The 20900-nt window shown below is 39.1% G+C and overlaps 1 protein-coding gene across 3 annotated transcripts in view; it reads left to right on the top strand.

Annotated features, from left to right (window-relative positions):
* The window catches only part of DAPL1 (death associated protein like 1), a 109039-nt gene extending 88341 nt beyond the window's left edge, over positions 1–20698 (top strand). For all 3 annotated transcript variants that reach the window (XM_044935000.1, XM_044934998.1, XM_006067571.3), the window contains 3 exons: positions 8017–8104; positions 12053–12113; positions 20421–20698. In XM_044935000.1, coding sequence (XP_044790935.1) covers positions 8017–8104; positions 12053–12113; positions 20421–20537 — 266 coding nt within the window. In that variant the 3' untranslated portion in view covers positions 20538–20698. The remainder of the gene's footprint in view (positions 1–8016; positions 8105–12052; positions 12114–20420) is intronic.
* The last annotated feature ends 202 nt before the right edge of the window (positions 20699–20900 follow it).

Raw genomic sequence — 20900 nt, 5'->3', positions numbered from 1 at the left:
GACATGAATGTTAATCCCTGTAAAGTACAGGCCTGGGAAAACACATAGCTGTCACAAGAAATGATTTTCTTCCATGGCAAGACCTCCTGATGTTTGAGGGAGGCATTAGAAACTACTGCAATCATCAGAACAGAAGGAAATTGCAATGGGAAAGAACCATGTGCCTGCCCCATCACAGTTAAAAATGAAACCACTCAAAAGTCAGCCAGCTGTAACTCTTTCCCACCTACGCGGCAAGTGTGTAGTGGTTTTTTCTTTCATGTATGTTATATAATATATGGCACCTCTGTGAGCCCTGCTTATTTATGTTGTGAAACAAGACTACATTAAACATGAGGTGGCCTGGGCTCTAGGAAGCTTAGCTTTTGGTTTTCTGCTGTTTTGATTTGCTTCACTCTCAGTTTTATAAGACCTCCATTACATGAACAGCCAAAACTGTGCGAGTAGAAAGTAATCTAAGGAAGCTAAGGGCATACATATTGAATGAGAAAGAGCAGCATTCATGAGTTTTCTGTATCCCTCACACTTTTTTATTCGGCATAAGACAAACGAATCAGAGCCATCAAAGGGGCCACTGCTGAACCCCCAGAGAAAATCGTTTACTGACTCATTCAAGAGAGAGGGAAGTTTAGGGAATGTATCCCCTGCATGAGTGAGTGTTTAGTCACTAAGTCATGTCTGACTCTTATAACTCCATGGACTGTAGCCCACCAGGCTCCTCTATCCATGGGATTCTTCAGGCACCTCTGTACAGGGGATTTCCCAGGCAAGAATATTGGAATAGTTTGCCATTTCCTCCTCCAGGAAATCTTCCCAACCCAGGGATTGAACCCCAGTCTCCTGCATTGCAGACAGATTCTTTACCATCTGAGCTACCAGGGAAGCTCCGTGTATCCCCTAGGGTTAAATTAATGCAGAAAAGGGGGAAGAAATCATAGTTGCAGAAGGGCCAGTATGATTTTTTTTTAAAGCAAACACTAGAGGTTTAATTCTATCAACTCCATTCTGTTCATGTCAACTTCTGGGAGTTGATTTGTGAGGTTTGACAGAGAGGTTTGCGAGACCACTACCCCACATGCACAGCACAGGGGTTTGATGACAAGAACAGCTGCTTTTCACTTAACCCTGTGTGCTGGCACTCCACGGAGCCTTCTAGACACAAAATCAACCCTGCAGACCAATGATGTTCCCACATCCCTGTTTCACAGAGGAGCAAACTGAAAGTTAGCAAGGTCAAGGAATATGCTCAGCACCACACAGCTGGAGAGCAGAGGTGCAGAGATGGACAGTCAAGTGGACCCATGCCAAGCCCTTTCTCCTTGATTCACAAGCTATTCCTGATGCGGGTCTTTTGATGGATAGTTTAGAATTTACCAAAAACTCAACTGTGAAAGCAAAGAAAGTGTTTTGCAAACATCTGACTTTTAAATTAAAATGTTCAAATGAAAGTTCTAAGTCACAAGGCAGAGTTTGCCCAAACCTTCATGGTGGTCATCTTTTTCACACACATTCTCCACTGATTATTGAAGGAAAGAAGCTCAATTTTTCTTGGAGGTTTGTCTTTCTTTATCTTAACCACCCTCTACCAAACAAGATGCAAAATGATTGAAAAATCTTAATTGAAAAATTATTGTATAGCATTCTAAACTCAAGGGTCCACTTTTGAAAACTACAAAAATCCATAAACTACAAAAGTGACCACCAAAGTATAACACTTAGTCATAGATAGGAAATCAAAATTTTGTTTTCTCCACATCAATGTAGGTTTTCTAATGAAACTATTAAAAAATAGTTTTAATATTACATTAAATTACATTAATGTAATGTAAATTGCATTACATTAAATCTGTAACATTCTTTAAAAATCTCTAGTTCATTTTACCTATTAAAAGGACCTGAAGTCTTGTATTTGAATATATTTGTATTCAAAGTCCTGTTAAAATTTTAATCAGTTCATTTTGCACTTTGCCCAATTCTAGTTGGTTGTTCTACCAAGGTTCAAAAGGCAATATAGTCCCAAACATGGAATTACATAAATAACTACAAATTTAATTGAGCTAATTTAGTTACAGTAAAACTTTGAGGTCCTGTGAGTTAGACCAACTAGTTTAAATAAAACTGGCAAGAATCTGATTGCAAATGTTGGTTGCAAATGTTTATTTTTTTTAATGGCTTGTTTAGGGAATTCCCTGGTGGTCCAGTGGTTAGAACTCTGAGCTTCCACTGCTGAGGTTGTGGGTTCAATTCCTGGTTGGGGAACTAAGTTCCAGCAAGCCACACTGCTGCTGCTGCTAAGTCGCTTCAGTTGTGTCTGACTCTGTGCGACCCCATAGACGTCAGCCCATCAGGCTCCCCCATCCCTGGGATTCTCCAGGCAAGAACACTGGAGTGGGTTGCCATTTCCTTCTCCTATGCATGAAAGTGAAAAGTGAAAGTGAAGTCACTCAGTCTTGTCCAGCTCTTAGCGACCCCATGGACTGCAGCCCACCAGGCTCCTCCGTCCATGGGACTTTCCAGGCAAGAGTACTGGATTGGGTTGCTATTGCCTTCTCCAGCAAGCCGCACAGCTCAACCAAAAAGAAAATGAACAAAAATAAAAAACAATAACATTTAAAAAAAAAAAAGGCTTGTCTAGACCCAGGGAGATCCAGGAGATAAGTGTCAACAGTATTCCCTGAAAAATTTTGAAGATGACCCTCCCACAAGGTTCCATCTGGTTCAATCACCCCTGTGTAGTGAGAGCCTTACTCTATATCTAGGTGTATCCACATATAGTGTGGAGGGATCCTCCTCTGCTCCTTTCTACTGTACTTCGCTGAACAAGTGAGATTACTTATCAGAACAAGTTTGGTACAAGAACTATACTCTGAAAATTCAAGGTGTGGTTGACTTGTGCTTCCTAAATCACTCAGAGCCCACAGCCCTGGATAGATTCAAAGACTCCTGGATGAAAGTAAGAATCTTGTGAGAAGAATTTTTTCAAAATTGGGTATAGCTGCTTTGCAAATTGTGTTAGTTGCTGCTATACAACGAAGTGAATCAGCTGTATGTATACATATGTCCCCTCCCTCTTGGATCTGCCTCCCTGCCCCACCCCACTGCACCCCACCCCAGCCCACCCTCACCCCTCCAAGTCATCACAGAGCACCAAGCTGCGCTCCCTTCACTATACCGCAGGTTCCCACTATCTGTTTTATACACGACAGTGCACGTATATCAACATCCGTTTCCCAATTCATCCCCTTTCCCCCCGCTGTGTCCAAACATCTGTTCTTTACGTTTGCATCTCTATTCTTGCCCTACAGAGAGGTTCATCTGGACCATTTTTCTAGATTCCTTATATATGCATTAATACAAAATATTTGTTTTTCTCTTTCTGACTTACTTCACTGTGTGTGAAAAACTCTAGGGTCTGTCATGAGAGGATTTTTATTTTCCCCTCAAATGTCTCTGTTTTATTGTTCTGAAGAATGAAGAACTCCCAGGTTTGCATTCTCTTTACTTTTTTTTTTCTTTTTCTTTTTTTGGCATTTGCTTTTCTAAGTGCACTGTATTCTTTCGAAAGGGAGGGAACATGATAGATTTTCTTTTGTAGGTAGATGGGAATAGTTAGACTCACATTAAAGACGTTACAATAAAAACCATCTAGTGACTTCTACTGAGTTCCCCAAAACCCTTCTAAAATATTCATGACAGATACACTTCTTTTCAGCACACTGGGGGGCCAGAGAATATACTATTGTACTATGTGGTCTACTTCACTTTGAATAAAAGTTATATGCAGCCAGGCTCTGCCTTTCAGGAACTTTTGCTCTTTGGTTTTCATTCTGTCCTCTGGAAAAACAAATGTAAATAATAATAACTACTAATTATTAAGTGCTTCCCATGTATCCAGGTGCTTCTGTTACCTCTATTTTTTAGGACAACTCACACAATCAGTATCATTCCCTTTTGAAGGATGCAAAAACTGTGCCACAGAGGAATTTAAGTATTTTGTCCAAGGTCACAGAGCTCGGGCAGGGTAGAGCTCTCTGACCCTAATAACATCTCCTCACCAGGAAACCAGGCCTCCTCCATAAGACAGCCTCTAAAATCCTTGAAAATGACACCATAAGTTTCCCTTATGCCTCTGCTTCCTCAGAAGAGGTCTTTCCAGTGTGACACGGCTTCTTCTCCTCTCTGGTCACTCTCCTCTGGACATTGTCTAGACTGTCCACGTCCTTTCAAATGAACAGCACAGACCTCAACATTCCAAAGTTCTTCTCACTTTAAACTGGTGCTCATTTTAACTATAACAAGTGTGCTTCTGTAGCTGGCAATGATAATCAGTGGAAGAAAACATGTGAAAACCATAACAGAGAAAACAAAAGGAATACTAATAGGAAAGTAATTACAACACTCCATGTTTAAAAAGCATTTCTCATTTCTCGTAAGAATGAAAGATACTACTGAAGGGTACTGAAGACCCAAGCTCTAGCTCTGGAGCTATTGTGATTTGATTCTTCTTGGCAGAAGAGAGAGCGGTGCTGTGAGCAACACCCTTCATACAGAGGCATACTCTCCTCAAGCAGTCTCCAGAAAAGGTGCCTCTCGGTTTATTTCATCTTTATTTCCCATGGCTATTCAAAAGATGTTTCCACATCATTTCCATTTCTGTTGCTGATTATTTTGTATGCTGTGTGTGTGTATGTGTGTGAATTTAAAGCAGAGCCTAGTGGCTCAGATGGTACAGAATCCACCTCAATGCAGGATACCCAGATTCAATCCCCGGCTTGGGAAGATTCCCCTGGAGGAGGGAATGACAACCTACTCCAGTGTTCTTGCTATGGACAGAGGAGCCTGGTGGGCTACACAGTCCATCGGGTTGCAAAGAGTCGGACACAACTGAGTGACTAACACACACACACGTGTGTGTGTAAACACAGGACTTTTCCCCCCCTGGACTATATCTAGTATTATAAAAGTATAGTGATATGCTTTTATTATCAATAGAAAAACTTGGTTATTCAAAATGACTAAGAAGAGTTTATTCCATGAATACAAGAATGGTTTGATAGTAAAATATTCATTAATATATACTTATAAAACTTTTATCTATTAACATAATTAACCACATTAAGGAGGAAAACCATATGATCATATACATTAATTATAAAAGAGCATCTAGTCAAATTCAACCTGTGTTTGTAATTTTTTAAGCCAATGAAACAGTAATAGAAGGATATTTCCTTAATACGGTAAAAGAAATGCATTTGAATAGGTATATATATTACAGACATGTGTTTGTGTGTATATCCAACTACGTACACATTATACTTAATGGGAAAACACTAAAAGTAATCCCTTAAAAAATTAAGATGACAAAGATGTCCTTCATGACCACTATTTAATATTATTCTAGAGGAAGAAATAATATTCTATTGTTTGCAGATTATATAATTTTTAACCTGGAAAATAAAAGGGAATCAACAAAAATACTATAAACAATAAGAGATTTCAATAAGATATGGATATAAAATCAATGATATTAATATAAGAACAACAATCCGTGAGAGCTATAATGGAAGAATAGACCCTCTTTACAATTGCAACAACAACAACAAAGAGAAAATGCTTAGGGAATAAACCTAATAATAAATGTGTGAGATTCATGTGAACAAGTTACTAAAGGACCCAAAAGAGGATGTAAAAAAGGAAAAGCATACCATGGTCTTGAAAAGAGAGCAACCAGGATATGAAGATATGAATTTTCCCTTAAAAAATAGTCTAAGGGCTTCCCAATGGTTCAGTGGTAAAGAAGCCGCCTGTCGATGCAGGAGACACGAGTTTGACCCCTGATCCAGGAAGCTCCCACAGGCCATGCAGCTGACTAAGCCCACGCACCACAGCTATTGAGCCTCTGCTCTAGAGCAAGTGCCCCTCAACAATGAGAAGCCTGCGCACCACAATCAAAGCATAGCCCCCTCTTGCCACAACTAGAGAAAAGCCCACACTGCAAGGAAGACCCAGCACAACCAAAAATAAATAAATAAGATTTTTTAAAAATCTATAAATCTAAAGCAAGACCATTAAAAGACTACCAGCAGGATATTTTTGGTGGGAATTGACAAAATGATTCAAAAGTTCATATGGAAAAATAAATAAGAATAGCTAATAAAATTCTGCAAAGTAAATATAGCAAAGAAAGACTATCAATTAAAATATAAAGCTACAATCTTTAAAATAAAGTTGTAACAGCATATAAAAAGAGAAAATTTAAACAGTCTTTAAAAAGAAAATACAACTGCCTTCTGAAACACAGAAATAAGCTCAACTTTTAATAAAATATAAGAAATGCAAATTACCTTTCTTTTTCTTATTGGTTAATGAAATGAAATATTTTCTAGTTCACATTGTTGCTTGAGGTATAGGGAAACAATCAATGTCATTGTAGCTAGTGAGATTGTAAACTAATGCAACTTCTGTGAAGGATAATTTGACAAGATTGAACAAAATTACAAATGCACATACTCTTAAGAATTAATAAGATCACTTCTAGGAATTTACCCCATGGATATACTTGTACTTGTGCAAAATTATGTACATGAAAAGGATATTCATTACAGCATTGTAGAATGCTGTAATGTCCATATTATAGAATGTCCATATAATGAAATTTTAAAGCAGATGTCAAAAAAAAAGACATTCTCTTTTTACATATATTCTTTTTTTTACACATATATTTTTACATATATATGTGATACATATATACATATATATCTCTTTTTACACACAAATAGGGAACTTACTCCAAAGTGCATGACTGAATGAAAAATATAAATAAGCAAGATGTAGAACAATGTCTGCTGCCATTAAAAAAATATATAGGTATGTGTATAGAATGTCTATGGATGAATACATAGGAAACTTGTTAACGTTAGCAGTATTTAGGGAGGTGAACTGGAAACCTAAAAATAATTGTAGAAGAGACCTTTCCATGTTTTTTGAATTGTGTGCTTTATGAATGTATATTACATAGTCAAAAAATGAATAGTTTTAAAAGAAAAATGAAGTCAATTCACGAAGGCATTGAGAAAGAGAAGAGGTTTTCTTATTTTTCGCTTTATTGAAGGCAGTTTTAGAAAATTGCCAATCTAACATTTCCATAAAAAGAATTAACAGGCTCAAACAAATCAATGTCCATTTAGCTTTTAATCATTTGAGCTTGTCAGATTTCAAATGTGCAAATTTCCTGGGAACAGAAAAAAGTATTTGCTTTGACTTGCAATATGAAATGGGTTGTTCCTTTTCAAGTTGATTTCATCTGACATTGTTAAACACTTGAATTGCTGTTAGGTCATCTGTAGCCTAATTAACACTAATTGATCTCTTGAACGGCAGGATTATTAATGCATTTTAATTACTTATTAGAACATCTGAGCTTCTCCAACATCGGAGGTTTGAGGTCTGGGATGGAAGGTGGGTATCTGGTGGGATCAGAAGCATCTCTCTTGAATTAAGTGCCTGTTATCACCGCTGCCCTGACTTTTGGCTCTTTCTCCAATCTAGCTTTTGAAAGCTTTGGTTGGATTAAAAAATTTGCAAGCCTTGCACTTTAATCTTGTGGGAAAACAGGAGGGTCACACTGTAATTGTCAGTTGCTATCATGAAGAATGTAATTGGTTTGATAATAAGAAAAAATGTTTTTCAGTGAAATGCCTAAGGGAATGCATTGTTATCTCCTCCCAAATCGAAGGTATAAACACCACTGCTTTTTTTTTAGTCTTAGTTCCCCCTCTCTGAACACAAACAGGCAAAAACCTCAGCCCTTCTCTCCTTCCCACTTTGATTGAATTTTTTTTTTCTTCTGTAACATTACCTCAAGGTACTTTTTTTATTATGTTGTTTTAGATAAAAGTTCAGCTCTTCAAAAGGTTCTGAAATTCTTCAAATGTCAATTCATACCTTGAATAATAAAACTAACTTTCTCTTGCTGCCCTAACCATGTCTCCTGTGCTGATTCTTCTTTGTTTATAGTAAAAGCTGGAGGAAAGCGAATTTCCAAAAAACAGGAAATTGGCATCTTGGAGAGACACACCAAGAAAACAGGGTTAGAGAAAACAAGGTAGGAGACTGCTTCATTTCTTTTCCTTCGTCATCTCGAGTTTTAGATAATTCTGCTGCCAGAAGTCAGAGGCATTGCGGTATCTTAGGGCAAACCAAGGCTCCCCAGACACTGGCTAACCAGAGTTAGAGGCAGCAGGTGGGGTGGGGTGGGGTGGGGTAGGTGATGGGGGTCAAGATGGGAGGGGAAAGCGGTGGGGGGAGGTAACTACCCTCTGGAGACTCTCTGCCCACCCTCCTCCTCTCTGCAGACAGCCTAACTGCCTGCTATTAAAAAACACAGTCCTAAATGCATCAAAACTGGACTCAACATTTCTTTTTCACCTTAGCCTTTAAAGTACTACGGTCTTGTATTTGCAATATGCTTTCTGCTGAAGCAAATCTCCTGAATTAAAAACAAATGCTTTCTTGTTTGTTTATTTCAAATTCCTCACTCAATTATTTAGAAAATAATGGCCACTATATTTGGCACAGCCAAAAGGCATCTGGATACTGAGGTTGTTTTCTCCCTGAATTCCTTCCCGGATAACCTTGACACTGTGTGCTTTTCTCAGAGCTAAGCAAAGAGCCATGGGCTGGATCTCTTGTACAAATGGCCCAGCCCTCTATGCCTTGGGTAAGGAAAATAGTGCCTTCAAAAAGAAGCATATTAAGTTAGCTCCTCCAAATAGGGGCATTTCAGAGACTAATTTCAGGGTAATTTCCATAGGTGAGTTCACGAGTAATTCAAAAGGAGTAAATTATAAGATGCTCAGATATGTCCTTAACACTTAAAATGGTAACAGTTTCAGAAAGAACATGTGAAAGCAAATAGGCTATGGAATTTCTCAGATTTTTTTTTCCATATAAAATTACTTTTTAGATCACTTTAAAAGTTTTCTTCTTGATTTCTGGAAAGAATTTTTGTTGAGGGTTTTTCTACTTTAAAATGAAATACTCTATCTCATACATAAAGAATTCATATAATTCAGTAGCCAAAAAGCAAACACACCAGTTTTAAAATGGACAGATTTGAGCAGACATTTTCCCAAAGAAGAATCAGATAACCAACAGGTACATGAAAAGATGCTCAACATTATTAATTATCAGGGAGAAGCTGCAAATCAAAACTACGATGAAATATCACCTTACATCTGTCAGAACGGCTATTACCATGAAGTCAAAAAATAACAAACTGTGGCAAGGATGTGGAGAAAAGGGAACATTTGTGCATTCTTAGTTTCTAATATAACACCTATGGAAAGCAGAATGGAGTTTCCTCCAAAATTAAAACTAGAACTGCCATATGACCCAGCTATTCTACTTCTGAATATTTACCTGAGGAAAATAGAAACACTAACTTGAAAAGATACGCACATTCCCACATTTATTGCAGCATTATTATAGTAGCCAAGATATGGAAGAAACCCAAGCGTCCATTAATGGATGAACGGATTTTTTAAAATGTGATACCTACATACATACACATGTGTGCACACACACACCAACACGCTCACACAGAGGAATATTTTTCAGCCATATAAAAGAAGGAAATCCTACCACTTGTAACAATATGGATGGACCTGGAAGGCATTATACTAAATGACATAAGTCAAACAGAAAAAGACAATTAACATGTGATCTATCTTGTATGAGAAATTGAAGAAGAAAAAACCCCAGAAAAACAGCAACAAAAATCTCAAGCTCTTAGATACAGAGAGCAGATTAGTAGTTGCAAAAGCTGGTGGGGGGGGGGCAGGGAGGGGGGTTGGTGACACGTAGAAAATGGGTGAAGGGCATCATCAGGTACAAACTTCCAATTATAAAATAAATAAGCCATGCGGATGCAATGTACAGCATAGTGCCTATGGTTAATGATTTTGCTGTTGTTCAGTCGCTCAGTTGTGTCCGACTCTGTGTGACCCCATGGACTGCAGCACACCAGACTTCCCTGTCCTTCACCCTCTCCCACCATGACCCCTCCATCTTGGGTGGCCCTACATGGCATGGCTCAATATTTCATTGAATTAGACAAGGATTGTTAGTGATACTGTATTGTATATTTGTAAGTTGCTAAGAGAATAAACCTTAAAACTTCTCATTATAAGAAAAAATATTTAACTATATATGGTGAGAAATATTAACTAGACTTATTGTGATCATTTTGCAGTATACACAATATCAAATAATTATGTTGTACACCTGAAACTAATGGAATCTTTATGTCAGTGATAGCTCAATTTTTTAAAATTTGCCCATTTGGCATTGAGTGTTTGTTTCTTCTGAATCACAAAATAATCACCACATAGTGAAAGCAAAGCCCTAAGCCCTCAATAGTGAGAGTCACATATTATTTATCTCCTGACCCAGCATCTAGGACAGTTCCTAGAATAGAGAAAGTACTCTGTAAATGACATCAGACTGTCATTGAATTGTCAGCTGGTTAACTTTGAAAGCCTATCCTGATGTTAAAATCTGACTCAAGCATAAGCTCTGTTTATTGTGACACTCGTCATCATGCCTAGGCCAGGGACTCGGGAACTAGAGAGTCATAACTTGAAAATGGCCTTCTAGTTGGCAGCCGGTGGACAAGTCATTTTTCTCTATACCTCAGCAAATGGGACTTACTGTTAATCCGAACATCAAGTGAACATTATGAGAAGGAGTTGCCTAGAGAGTTATAAAGTGGTGAGTGGAACCCTCTTTAAAAATGCAATTATTTGCTGCTGCTGCTGCTTCTAAGTCGCTTCAGTCGTGTGCGGCTCTGTGCGACCCCCTAGACGGCAGCCCACCAGGCTCCCCTGTCCCTGGGATTCTCCAGGCAAGAACACTGGAGTGGGTTGCCATTTCCTTCTCCAATGCATGAAAGAGAAAAGTGAAAGTGAAGTCGTTCAGTCACGTCAGACTCTTAGCGACCCCATGGACTACAGCCCACCCGGCTCCTCTGTCCATGGGATTCTCCAGGCAAGAGTACTGGAGTGGGGTGCCATTGCCTTCTCCGAATTGTTTTCTAATAGTCATTAAAAGATGAGAATTGGACAACTGCAGAACCTAAACAGCTAGAACTAGCTTTCTTGCACTATTTACTGGGGATAGATATAGGTATGTGGGACTCGAAGCTTATAGAATTGGGAGGCCATTTTAAGGAAAGACAGTATAAAATTATAAATATGAGATGGTTAGGGCCCCCTTGGAAGGAGACTGCACAATGAGAGGCCCTGGAGCTTCCCCAGCTTCCCCATGAAGTCAACTCTGTTCTTCATATCCGCTTCATGTTTGCAGGGATATGATCGCTTCCTTTTCATGGGCAAATATCCCTCCTTATATATTCTAGGAAAACAGCTCTTGAAAAATATATCATAGAAAATAAATTCCTAAGCATCATCAAATTTATTTTCCTTTCCTAATAACTTCTACTAACCAACCCACACATACACAAAATAGGCCAAGAGCAGAGTTCCTTCAAGAAATTACACTGGAAGCTCGTCCCTCGTTGAAACTCTGCTACAAAACAATGTGGCCTGAGAAAAGAACTCAGACACAGAAGAGTACCAGCTATGTGGTGCATTTTGCTATGTACAAACAAAGTCAAAACTAATATATGGGGCAGTAAGGCAGGGTAGTGATTATCCTTAGGGGCAGCCAGTTTGACTAATGCTACAGGTCTGTAAATATTCGCCAACCTATATGTTGATAATGTGTGCACTTTTCTGCATGTATACTCTACTTTGAAGAAAAAATTTTTAAATATTAATAAATTTATTATAATTAAAATTATAATAACTTGGCCTGCAAAGCTTGTAGTTCATGGTCACACAGAGCAGGATTTTGTGGGTTTTTTTAATCTTCCAGAAGTAGCCAAGCAGCATGAAAGCTTAAAGACCAAGTAGAAAACCATCTATGCAGATCATTTAGCATCTTTAGTGGGAAAGTTGCTGCTTCTATATGAGGTTTCTTTTCATCTTCTCAGTGCCACTGCAAATGTTGCCAAAATACAGACGATGGATGCCCTGAATGACACGCTGGAGAAGGTGAGCCATGGGTGAGGCAGATCACGTGATACTCCTAGCCAGTTTTCACCTAGCTGATCACGCTACATGGGTGAATGAGCGGATGACCAGAATTTTTTTCCAACTCAGAGGTTTGATGTCCCTGTGAAAGAATCTGCTTTCAGTTCAAGGAACACAGTCATTTTGATGGGAAAAGCTGATGCTCCCGAATTCCTAGCATCTATTTAAGAAATCATTTCAAAAATAAGATAGGAAATTAAGCAGGAATCATGATGCCAAATTGGCAGAACTTTACGTTGCCATCCATTTATTTTCTGGAGACCTTGGCATGTTGCTCAAATAAGGCAAACTGTGTACTAGGAATTCAGCCCTTTTTGACCTTCCTCCCCACCACTGCTTTCCCATATGGAAATGTTTGATCTGAGGCCAGGATGGGTGGAGGGTTGCCCAATTTAAGACTGGAGGAAGGCTTGGCACTGGCTGGCTTTATCTAATAGAGTCTATTTATAAAGGTGGTCGACCATTACTATTTTTATTTCTGTATCTTGAATTCTTTCTTAGTAGCTCAGGAAACTCAGAAAGTTCTTCCTGAATAGACAGTGGTTTAATTTTGGGTTCAATAGTTTGTTTTTAAATGTTGTAAGTGATCCGAGTGAGGATCCTTATTCTACTCCTAGGGAGGGGGCAGATACACTGAATTCAGGCATTGAAGAACCACCATTTCTGTTATCCCAACATATATTGAAGGTACAGGACTGGGTGTCCTTTGTAGAAGGAAGACTTGCTGTTATTGCCAACATCAGGGGTCTGAAATATTAATAGATTAGAATGGAAATTGTGCAGCTAAACTTCTGGGACCTCTCTTTGGTACTGGCTTCTCCTCTTACTGTCTTTAAAGCTTTGAGCAAGTTATTGATCTTGTACCTCTGATTTGCCATTTGTAAGATGAGGATAAGGAAGAGATGGTTGTTGCGTGGAATCAATGAGATTCACACACAGGAATCTCTTAGAACAGTGCCTGACACATGGAAACCTGTCTGCATTCTCTGCTCTGATTAGTAGCATCCATTTTATGACAGTGTAATGGAAAGTTATGTCTGAGGCCCCTGAGGCAGGTAGTAGTACCAGATGAGATCTTGACAATAGACCATAGCTACAGAGCCTTCTCACATGGTGGAGTGTTGTTCTCCCATCAGCGGGCAGGTTATAAATGACTGTTTGCCTTCCTGACTTTAGAAGAAGGGAAGGGGTGGATGGTGATCTGCCTCTTGCATTCTCTGGCTCCTGCTGTCCAAACACCTCATCCTCAGGGGCAAGAGATGTCCACAGTAAGTGGAACTGAGTGGAATAGATACATTCCTCTAAAATATGTTAACCCAAAATAAAGTGTTTAAAAAGAGTGGTCAGTAAAGGTCAATTATGCTGTACTTTAGGTATGATGCTGGAGTCTTCACTGTTTTTTAATAGACACATGTGTATATGTCTATGGCATAAAGGACTCTTTCCCTGCCAGTTAAAAATAGCACCTCTGTATTTCAAAGATAAAATAATCAAATAGCAACAACAATAAGTTATATTTTGAAATCATAAGAAAACACAGATGGTGTGTTGTTACAAATATTTTTAACAGTAACTATTCTATATTTTAAAAACCCTTTAACACTTAGCTCAATGTGTACTGTGTGGGACTGTGTATATTACTGATTACAACAGTTTCTGGCATCAGCTGTCAGGTACCTGGGTCCTGTGCTGGCTCTGTCACTTGGTAGCTGTGTGTCTTTAGCCAGGTTGCTTCACTTTTCTGTGCTTCTATTTCCTTATCTGTAAATAGGAATGTGATTCACAGAATCCACTTCACAAAGATGTGAAAATAAAATGAGGTCATATAACATGTGCAAAGGACTCAGCATAGTGCCAGACACACTTAGCCCTCGGGACGGGTTAGCTTCTATTCCCTGGGGGAGATGTCCTATAGAGCATCACTTGGAATCCAGGCAAAGGATAAGAGACCAGTAATAGAGTCCCAAGATTACCCTAAGTCACTGTATTGAATATGGAGGTTGGTGGGATCCACGTGTTCCCTTACAGCTGAGTAAAATTTTCCATAAATCCATAATTCAACCTGAAGTGTAACAGGATTTCATAATAAAGGTCAACCTGAGGTGGAAAGAACAATGCCTTTTAAAAAATAGATCTGCTGAGATCAGTGGTTGCCAGAGAGTAGGAGGAGGAGTTGACCACAAAGTGGCAGGAGGGAATTTTGAAGAGTGATAGAAAGGTTCTATATCTTGATTGTGGTGGTGGTCACAGACTGTATACACTTAAGAACATCCATAGAGCTGAACACTGAAGAGGGCATATATTTTACTGTGGATAAATTATTCTGTAATTTTAAATGTAAAAATTGTATGATTATTAATAAACAGTCTAATACAAAAAAAGATGTAAAATACAGAGATGTAGATTTTTGCTAATAAATTTCCATCTGCATTATGATGACTCCCCCAACAATACATATTGTCATGAAGATCTAACCATATATAATTGGCCTGAAGAAATATTGTAGCAGTAATGAGGGTCATAGACTCTGCATTTATTAGCGTTCATTCATGCTCTCAGCTAGAATTATATCTAGTTAGTAGAACCCATGTTAATTCTCATGCCAGTTTAAGAACTTAAGAGTCCAAAACAGTGAGAGTTACAACCCTACTCATAGGATCTCATTAACAATTCAACCATGGCAGGAAATTTCTATCCATATACTATTCATGTCTGTATACCCTTTTAAAACCAACCTAGATTTAAGATTTTGGAGAATGAAAAACAATTCCCCAAAGGTTGGAATTGTACAAATCTAAGTGGAAAGGAGGGCTTCCCTGGTGGCTCAGTGGTAAAGAACCCACCTGCCAATGCAGGAGACGTGGGTTCAATCCCTGAGTCAGGAAGATCCCCTGGAGAAGGAAGTGGCAACCCACTCCAGTATTCTTGCCTGTAAAATCCCATGGTCAGAAGACCCTGGAAGGCAACAGTCCATGGGGTCTCAAGAGTCAGATACGCCTTAGTGACTAAACAATAACAAAGTGGAAAGCAACCTAAAATTTCCTCTCCCATTCTTTCACCCACTCATCCCCACAAAGACCTCATGACCAACTACCTTCCTCCTACTCTCCCTTCCTCTCTTGCCAGTCCTTCCTACCTGTTTCAGCCATAAATACTGAAAGAATTCATGTTGCTCAGTGATGGGCCATGCAACGTGTTTATTCTTGCAGAAGATGGGTTATATAAACTCTCCAAGCTAAAAATTTGGGAGATCTGGTCTTAGACCAAGTTCCACCTACTCCCTAGAGGTTTTTGACCTTTTAGAAGCCACGTAGCTCCTCTGAGATCTATGAATGCTCATTTACTTGATTATTTTAAGGCAAAGAATAAGAGAGAATGGTACTGCCAAATATGTTAATTCTCTGGATAGTCACAGAAGTAAGTTTGGCAATAGTTGTGAAGCTTCTCCCAACAGAAAAGTATCCAGTTAAGCCATTAGTAATGGAGTTGGGTTATAGTGTGGATGTGGGTGGAATGTTGAAGCCTGGTTAAATTGGGGCCACTTTTCAAGCTGCCAGCTGTGTAACCAGGCTCACAGTGAGAAGTATGTGAAATGGGATCCTGGGGAAGAGGAAGCCATCAAAGGCATCTGCAAATCTAAAAAGGTTTCTCTTGTTCTGTGGATTAACATCACCGTAGGAGAATCCTTGAATTTCATCGACTGAATGTTTTGTGTTAAGCGCTTTGCGTAATGGGGTGTAGAAATCTAAGTGCCAACATTCAAGTTGGAAGTTAACACCCTGGAAAGATGACTGGAAGAGCTGCCAGTCTGCTAATACCACCTGACTTCAGGCTCTAAAACAAAACCTGCCACTGAGTTTCACAGCTCTAATCATAAAGACTTTTTAATATACTTCTTTGACTTTTTCTCTGAAATGAAAAATACAGGTTCTGAGGTCACAACTACCCAAGAGGAAGGTACATTCTCAATGTGGAACTTTCTATTAATCTGCTTTTCAAGTCCAATGTTTTGCCCCTTATGGGACGGAGTTGCAGCCAGGCAGAATCCTTACACGCATACTGGCCTTGAATTCATTCTCTTATGGACTTACCGTAGTTTCTTTTATCTTAATGAGTCAGACAAACACCTTTCATTCTACACATCCTATCATTTTACAAAGACTAATAATGAAAAATCCAAAACAACCCCAAAGTTAAGATGCCAGACTAAAGCTCAGCTGTTTGTAAGTTGGAAAGCTATTCCTACTTATTTTTGGTTAAGACTTGAATACAAAAATGTTCCTATCTCCACTGATATAAAATTTACAACAAATTAGGGCATTTAAGGGTTCATTACTTACCATTTCATCAGTTCTGAAGGTAGACCCTTTATAGGCTCTCTACCAAAAACCCGCAAGTCTTTCTACTTTATTTTATTTATTTATTTATTTTTTAGTCTTTCTACTTTAGAGTGCCCCTGATCGAGGGGGTGAAGTATTTGAGAAAAAGAACTCAGCTCTCTTGTATTTTCATGCATTGCTATAAAGCCCTGACCCTCCCAAACTTGTACAGTTGTAATTTAATAATCATGAGTGGTTCCTCTAAGGTTATTATCCTTGGCAGAATTATTTCCACTATATTCTCAGTCCTGTTGATTTTTTTCCCCTCTAAAATTTACCAGGCCAGTTCACAGATGGCTAACAGCCCCCAGGGGCAGTCTCCCTTTCATTCTGACCTGTGTCATTCCTCTGTGGAGAAGCCATTCAGCAGAGCTCTTAGAACCTCAGTTAAATGCCTTAGTTAAAAGGTAACCCCTAACCAGTGGGAATCAAAAATGGTAGAGCCACTATGGAAAACAATATGATAGTATCTCAAAAAATTAAATATAGAATTACCATGTGATCTAATAATTTCACTTCTCAATATATACCTGGAACTGGAAGTAGAGATTTGAAGAGAAATTTGTGCAACAGTGTTCATAGCAACATTATTCACAATAGCCACAAGGTGGAAGCCACCCAAGTGTCCATCAACCTATAAATGTATAAACAAAATGTGGTCTATAGACATGCAATGGAATATTATTCAACCTTTAAAAGGAAAGAAATTCTGACATATACTACAACATGGATAAACCTTGAAGGCATTATGCTAAATGAAATAAACCAGACACAAAAGAACAAGTATTGCATGCATGCTAAGTCACTTCAGTCGTATCTGGCTCTTTGAGACCCCATGGACTGTAGCCCACCAGGCTCCTCTGTCTGTGGGATTCTCCAGGCAAGAATACTGGAGTGAGTTGCCATGCTTTCTTCCAGGGGATTTTCCCACCTCAGGGATATTGCATGGTTCCACATACATGAGATACTTGGGGTGGTCAAATTCACAGAGATAGAAGGTAGAATGATGGTGGCCAGAGGCTGGAGGAGGAGATAATGAGGAATTATTCTTTAATGGGTACAAAATTTCAGTTTCGTATGATGGATACGTTCTGGAAATGGATGGTAGTGATGTCCATGTTAGCACAAGTTCGTGTATCCGACGCACAGTGAGTCCAAACATGCCAAAACATCAGAGTTTGGAGCAGAGAAAGGTTTATTGCAGGGTCATGCAAGGAGACAAGTGACTCATGCCCTAAAAAAGCCCTGAGCTCCCCAAAGGTTTTGGCAAAGCATTTTTAAAAGCCAGGTTTGGGGGTGGAATCTCAAGGTATTGATCAGCTCTGCACAGCGCTATGGTCAGCTGATGGTGAGGTAGCAAGGTGATGTTATAGGGTTAACATTATCAGTCCTTAAACTCCAGGAAGCCTGGGGCTATGTACTCATGGTCATCAAATAGTTAACATCAAGTCTTCCATTTGGTGGAGGGGTTTTCACATCTGTAAAATACCTCAGGAAATGTGCATCAAATGCTATTATCTAGGTACTTTAGAGAGGAGCTAAAGCAGAGGATATGGGGGAAGGCCTATCCTGGGAAGGCCCCATAGGGTCATGCTCAGTTTGAGTTATGCAACAATGTAAGTGTACTTAATGCTGTACTTAAAATGGATGAAATGGTAAATTTTATGTTATATGTATTTTGTCACAATTTTTAAATTACAAAAGAAATGTAGCCCCTGAACTGTGGAGATAACCCTGGAAATGATCAAATAATGAGTTAATGCCAAATTAAGCAATAGGCGTGCCATTACACACTGTTCTCTCCCCTTTTCCTTTTACACCTCCACCCATCATCCGTCTTGACACCTTAAGAACAATAATCACACTGTGGCTGTCTCTCTTCTGTCTTAACTTGTCATCTTGCTCCATCTCACCTTGGCTAATTGCCCAGACTTCTGTTATATCAGAGCTACTTGTTCATTTCCTTTCTCACCCTCCTTTACCTTATATTTGACTTTAAGTACTACATCTTCCTACCTATAATCTCTTGAATGTGATTTAGAGCTAACCTGAAATAATCCATCTGTTTTAGTTGACACTAAAGACACCTAATCTGAAAGAAAACTACTGAAGTCAGTGACTTCTTAAGTTTCCTTTTGGTTCTAACCTTAAAAACAAAACAAGACATTCTGCTCTTACCACACTATAACATGTATGTCATGAGGCCCAATGTTAATTAATCTGACCCTCCAAAATTACCAGCTCTTTTTTAAGTTCTAAAGCAATATTTATAACCAATACCTCAGTTATGTTTCTTCCTTTCTACTAGAATGTCAGCATAGACCATCCTTGGGTTTAATTATTAAATAACTTGTAGCTTCTCATTGTAAAAAAACACTTTGAGCAAAACAAAGGCAAAGTAAAGAAAAAGACTAGGAATTGCCCATAATTCTACCCCTCAGAGATAAACAGTGTTAACACTTCAGTGTATATTCTTCCAGTGTGTTTAATTTTTTAAGACCAAGAAGAAAGAGCTTTCCGGAGTATGAAAGGGAGTGCTGTGTGCCCAGGGACATTTAAGAAGACATGTAAGGCACTTATGTTTCCCTGGCTTAGAAGAGCCCAAACAAGCCATAAACAGTGTGATGTTTGGGGTCATGAACAGTTTATCTCCCCTTTTATTTGACTTGAGTGTCAAGGCAAGGGCATCTAAGTTCAATAGAAATAAATTAAATTCCTAGTCAGCTGAGACATCCCTTCCTTGCTGGCTGAGGAAGGTGTCCTTAGGTTCCTTTATACTGAGTCAGTGGGCTGGAAAACCAACAAGTGGAATGGGCCCAACAGGCCACTGAGTCTAAATTCTCCTCCTAGGAAAAGTGTGTTTGAAATTGTCCCAGCATTGGGCATCCTTTATGATCTCATGCTGCCCTTGATGTAAACTCCATAAGGTCTCTTTGTCCCATATGAACTTCCTCTTATTGTCGAAGTCTCAGTCTGTGTTAGTTTAGGCTCATTTCCTCACAAATGTCTTCTGGAGGGATGACTCAGTTCAGTTCAGTTCAGTCACTCAGTCGTGTCCGACTCTTTGCGACCCCATGAATCGCAGCACGCCAGGCTCCCTGTCCATCACCAACTCCGGGAGTTCACTCAGACTCACGTCCATCGAGTCAGTGATGCCATCCAGCCATCTCATCCTCTGTTGTCCCCTTCTCCTCCTGCCCCCAATCCCTCCCAGAATCAGAGTCTTTTCCAATGAGTCAGCTCTTCACATGAGGTGACTAGTGAGCTAATAAGTCATTCCTCAGCCTTCCCTTTACAATGATGGTTAGGTTGGACCATACGAAACAGCCAGTATTTGGCCATTTTTTTACCTACAAAAATAGAAATGTCACATGCTTCAATCTAAAAAATAACCCTAAGTTTTCCTAACTTCCTTCAGAGGCTCTTTATTTCTGATCTTTTGGCATCTGAGGGGTTCCTTCTCCCCACCCCAGGCCCTCTCCAATGTGCCCATAGCCTTCTTAGCATATTGTATTTCGTATGATGCATAGTGGTGCCAGAATAATGGTCAGTATTGGAGAACTGATGAAGATACGGTTAACCATTTCTATCTTTAAAAATATCACTTCAAAACATATATATAGATGCACATATATATATTATTTATATATTACATATAAAATATTTTATAGTTAAAAAAATTAAAAACATACTAGTGAGGGAAAACCCAGGTTAACACATATACTCATGGGTACAGAGCTAGAGGTGGTATGGAAAAGAGGTTATATCAAAGAACTAAACAAAACTGTGAAATTCCTCTGCCCAGCTGTTTTGCTTTCTACTATGTTAATACTTTATGACCCAAAAGATCCAATATGCTTATTTTTTTTTCTTTCCTTCTCACCTCTAGCTCAGCCATAAATTTCCAGCAGTAGCGCACATGGCACATCAAAAACCCAGACCTGCTCTGGAGAAGGTCACTCCACTGAAAAGGATCTACATTATTCAGCAGCCTCGAAAATGTTAAGCTGGGACGTAAAACAGCCGTCTAGCCAACTGCCTCGAATGTCTGAGAGCTTAGCAAAAAGGACCACACTTTGCATAGGCCTAGAGTACTTGCTTGGTAAATAAAACAGCTTTTATATCTTCTTTTTTGACTTCAGATAATAAAACATTCAAATTTGCAAATCCAATGCATCCTTGGACCTAGTTAGCATCCTATTGATGTTTACTATGTGCGTAATTTTGTTGAATAAATGGAGAAGATAGAAGGACTATTCCACGCCACCCCTGTGGATAAGCTCTTTTCTTCTTGATGCTGACCCTGAGTGGTTCCACCCACAGCAAGTTCTCCTTGAGGGCAAAGGTTAGAGAGCGGTCCACTGAGCTT

This window comes from Bubalus bubalis, chromosome 2 (genome assembly GCF_019923935.1).
Source record: "Bubalus bubalis isolate 160015118507 breed Murrah chromosome 2, NDDB_SH_1, whole genome shotgun sequence".
NCBI classification, from domain to species: domain Eukaryota; kingdom Metazoa; phylum Chordata; class Mammalia; order Artiodactyla; family Bovidae; genus Bubalus; species Bubalus bubalis.
The sequence above is the reverse complement of the archived record's forward strand: the minus strand, read 5'-3'. Positions and strand labels throughout refer to the sequence as shown.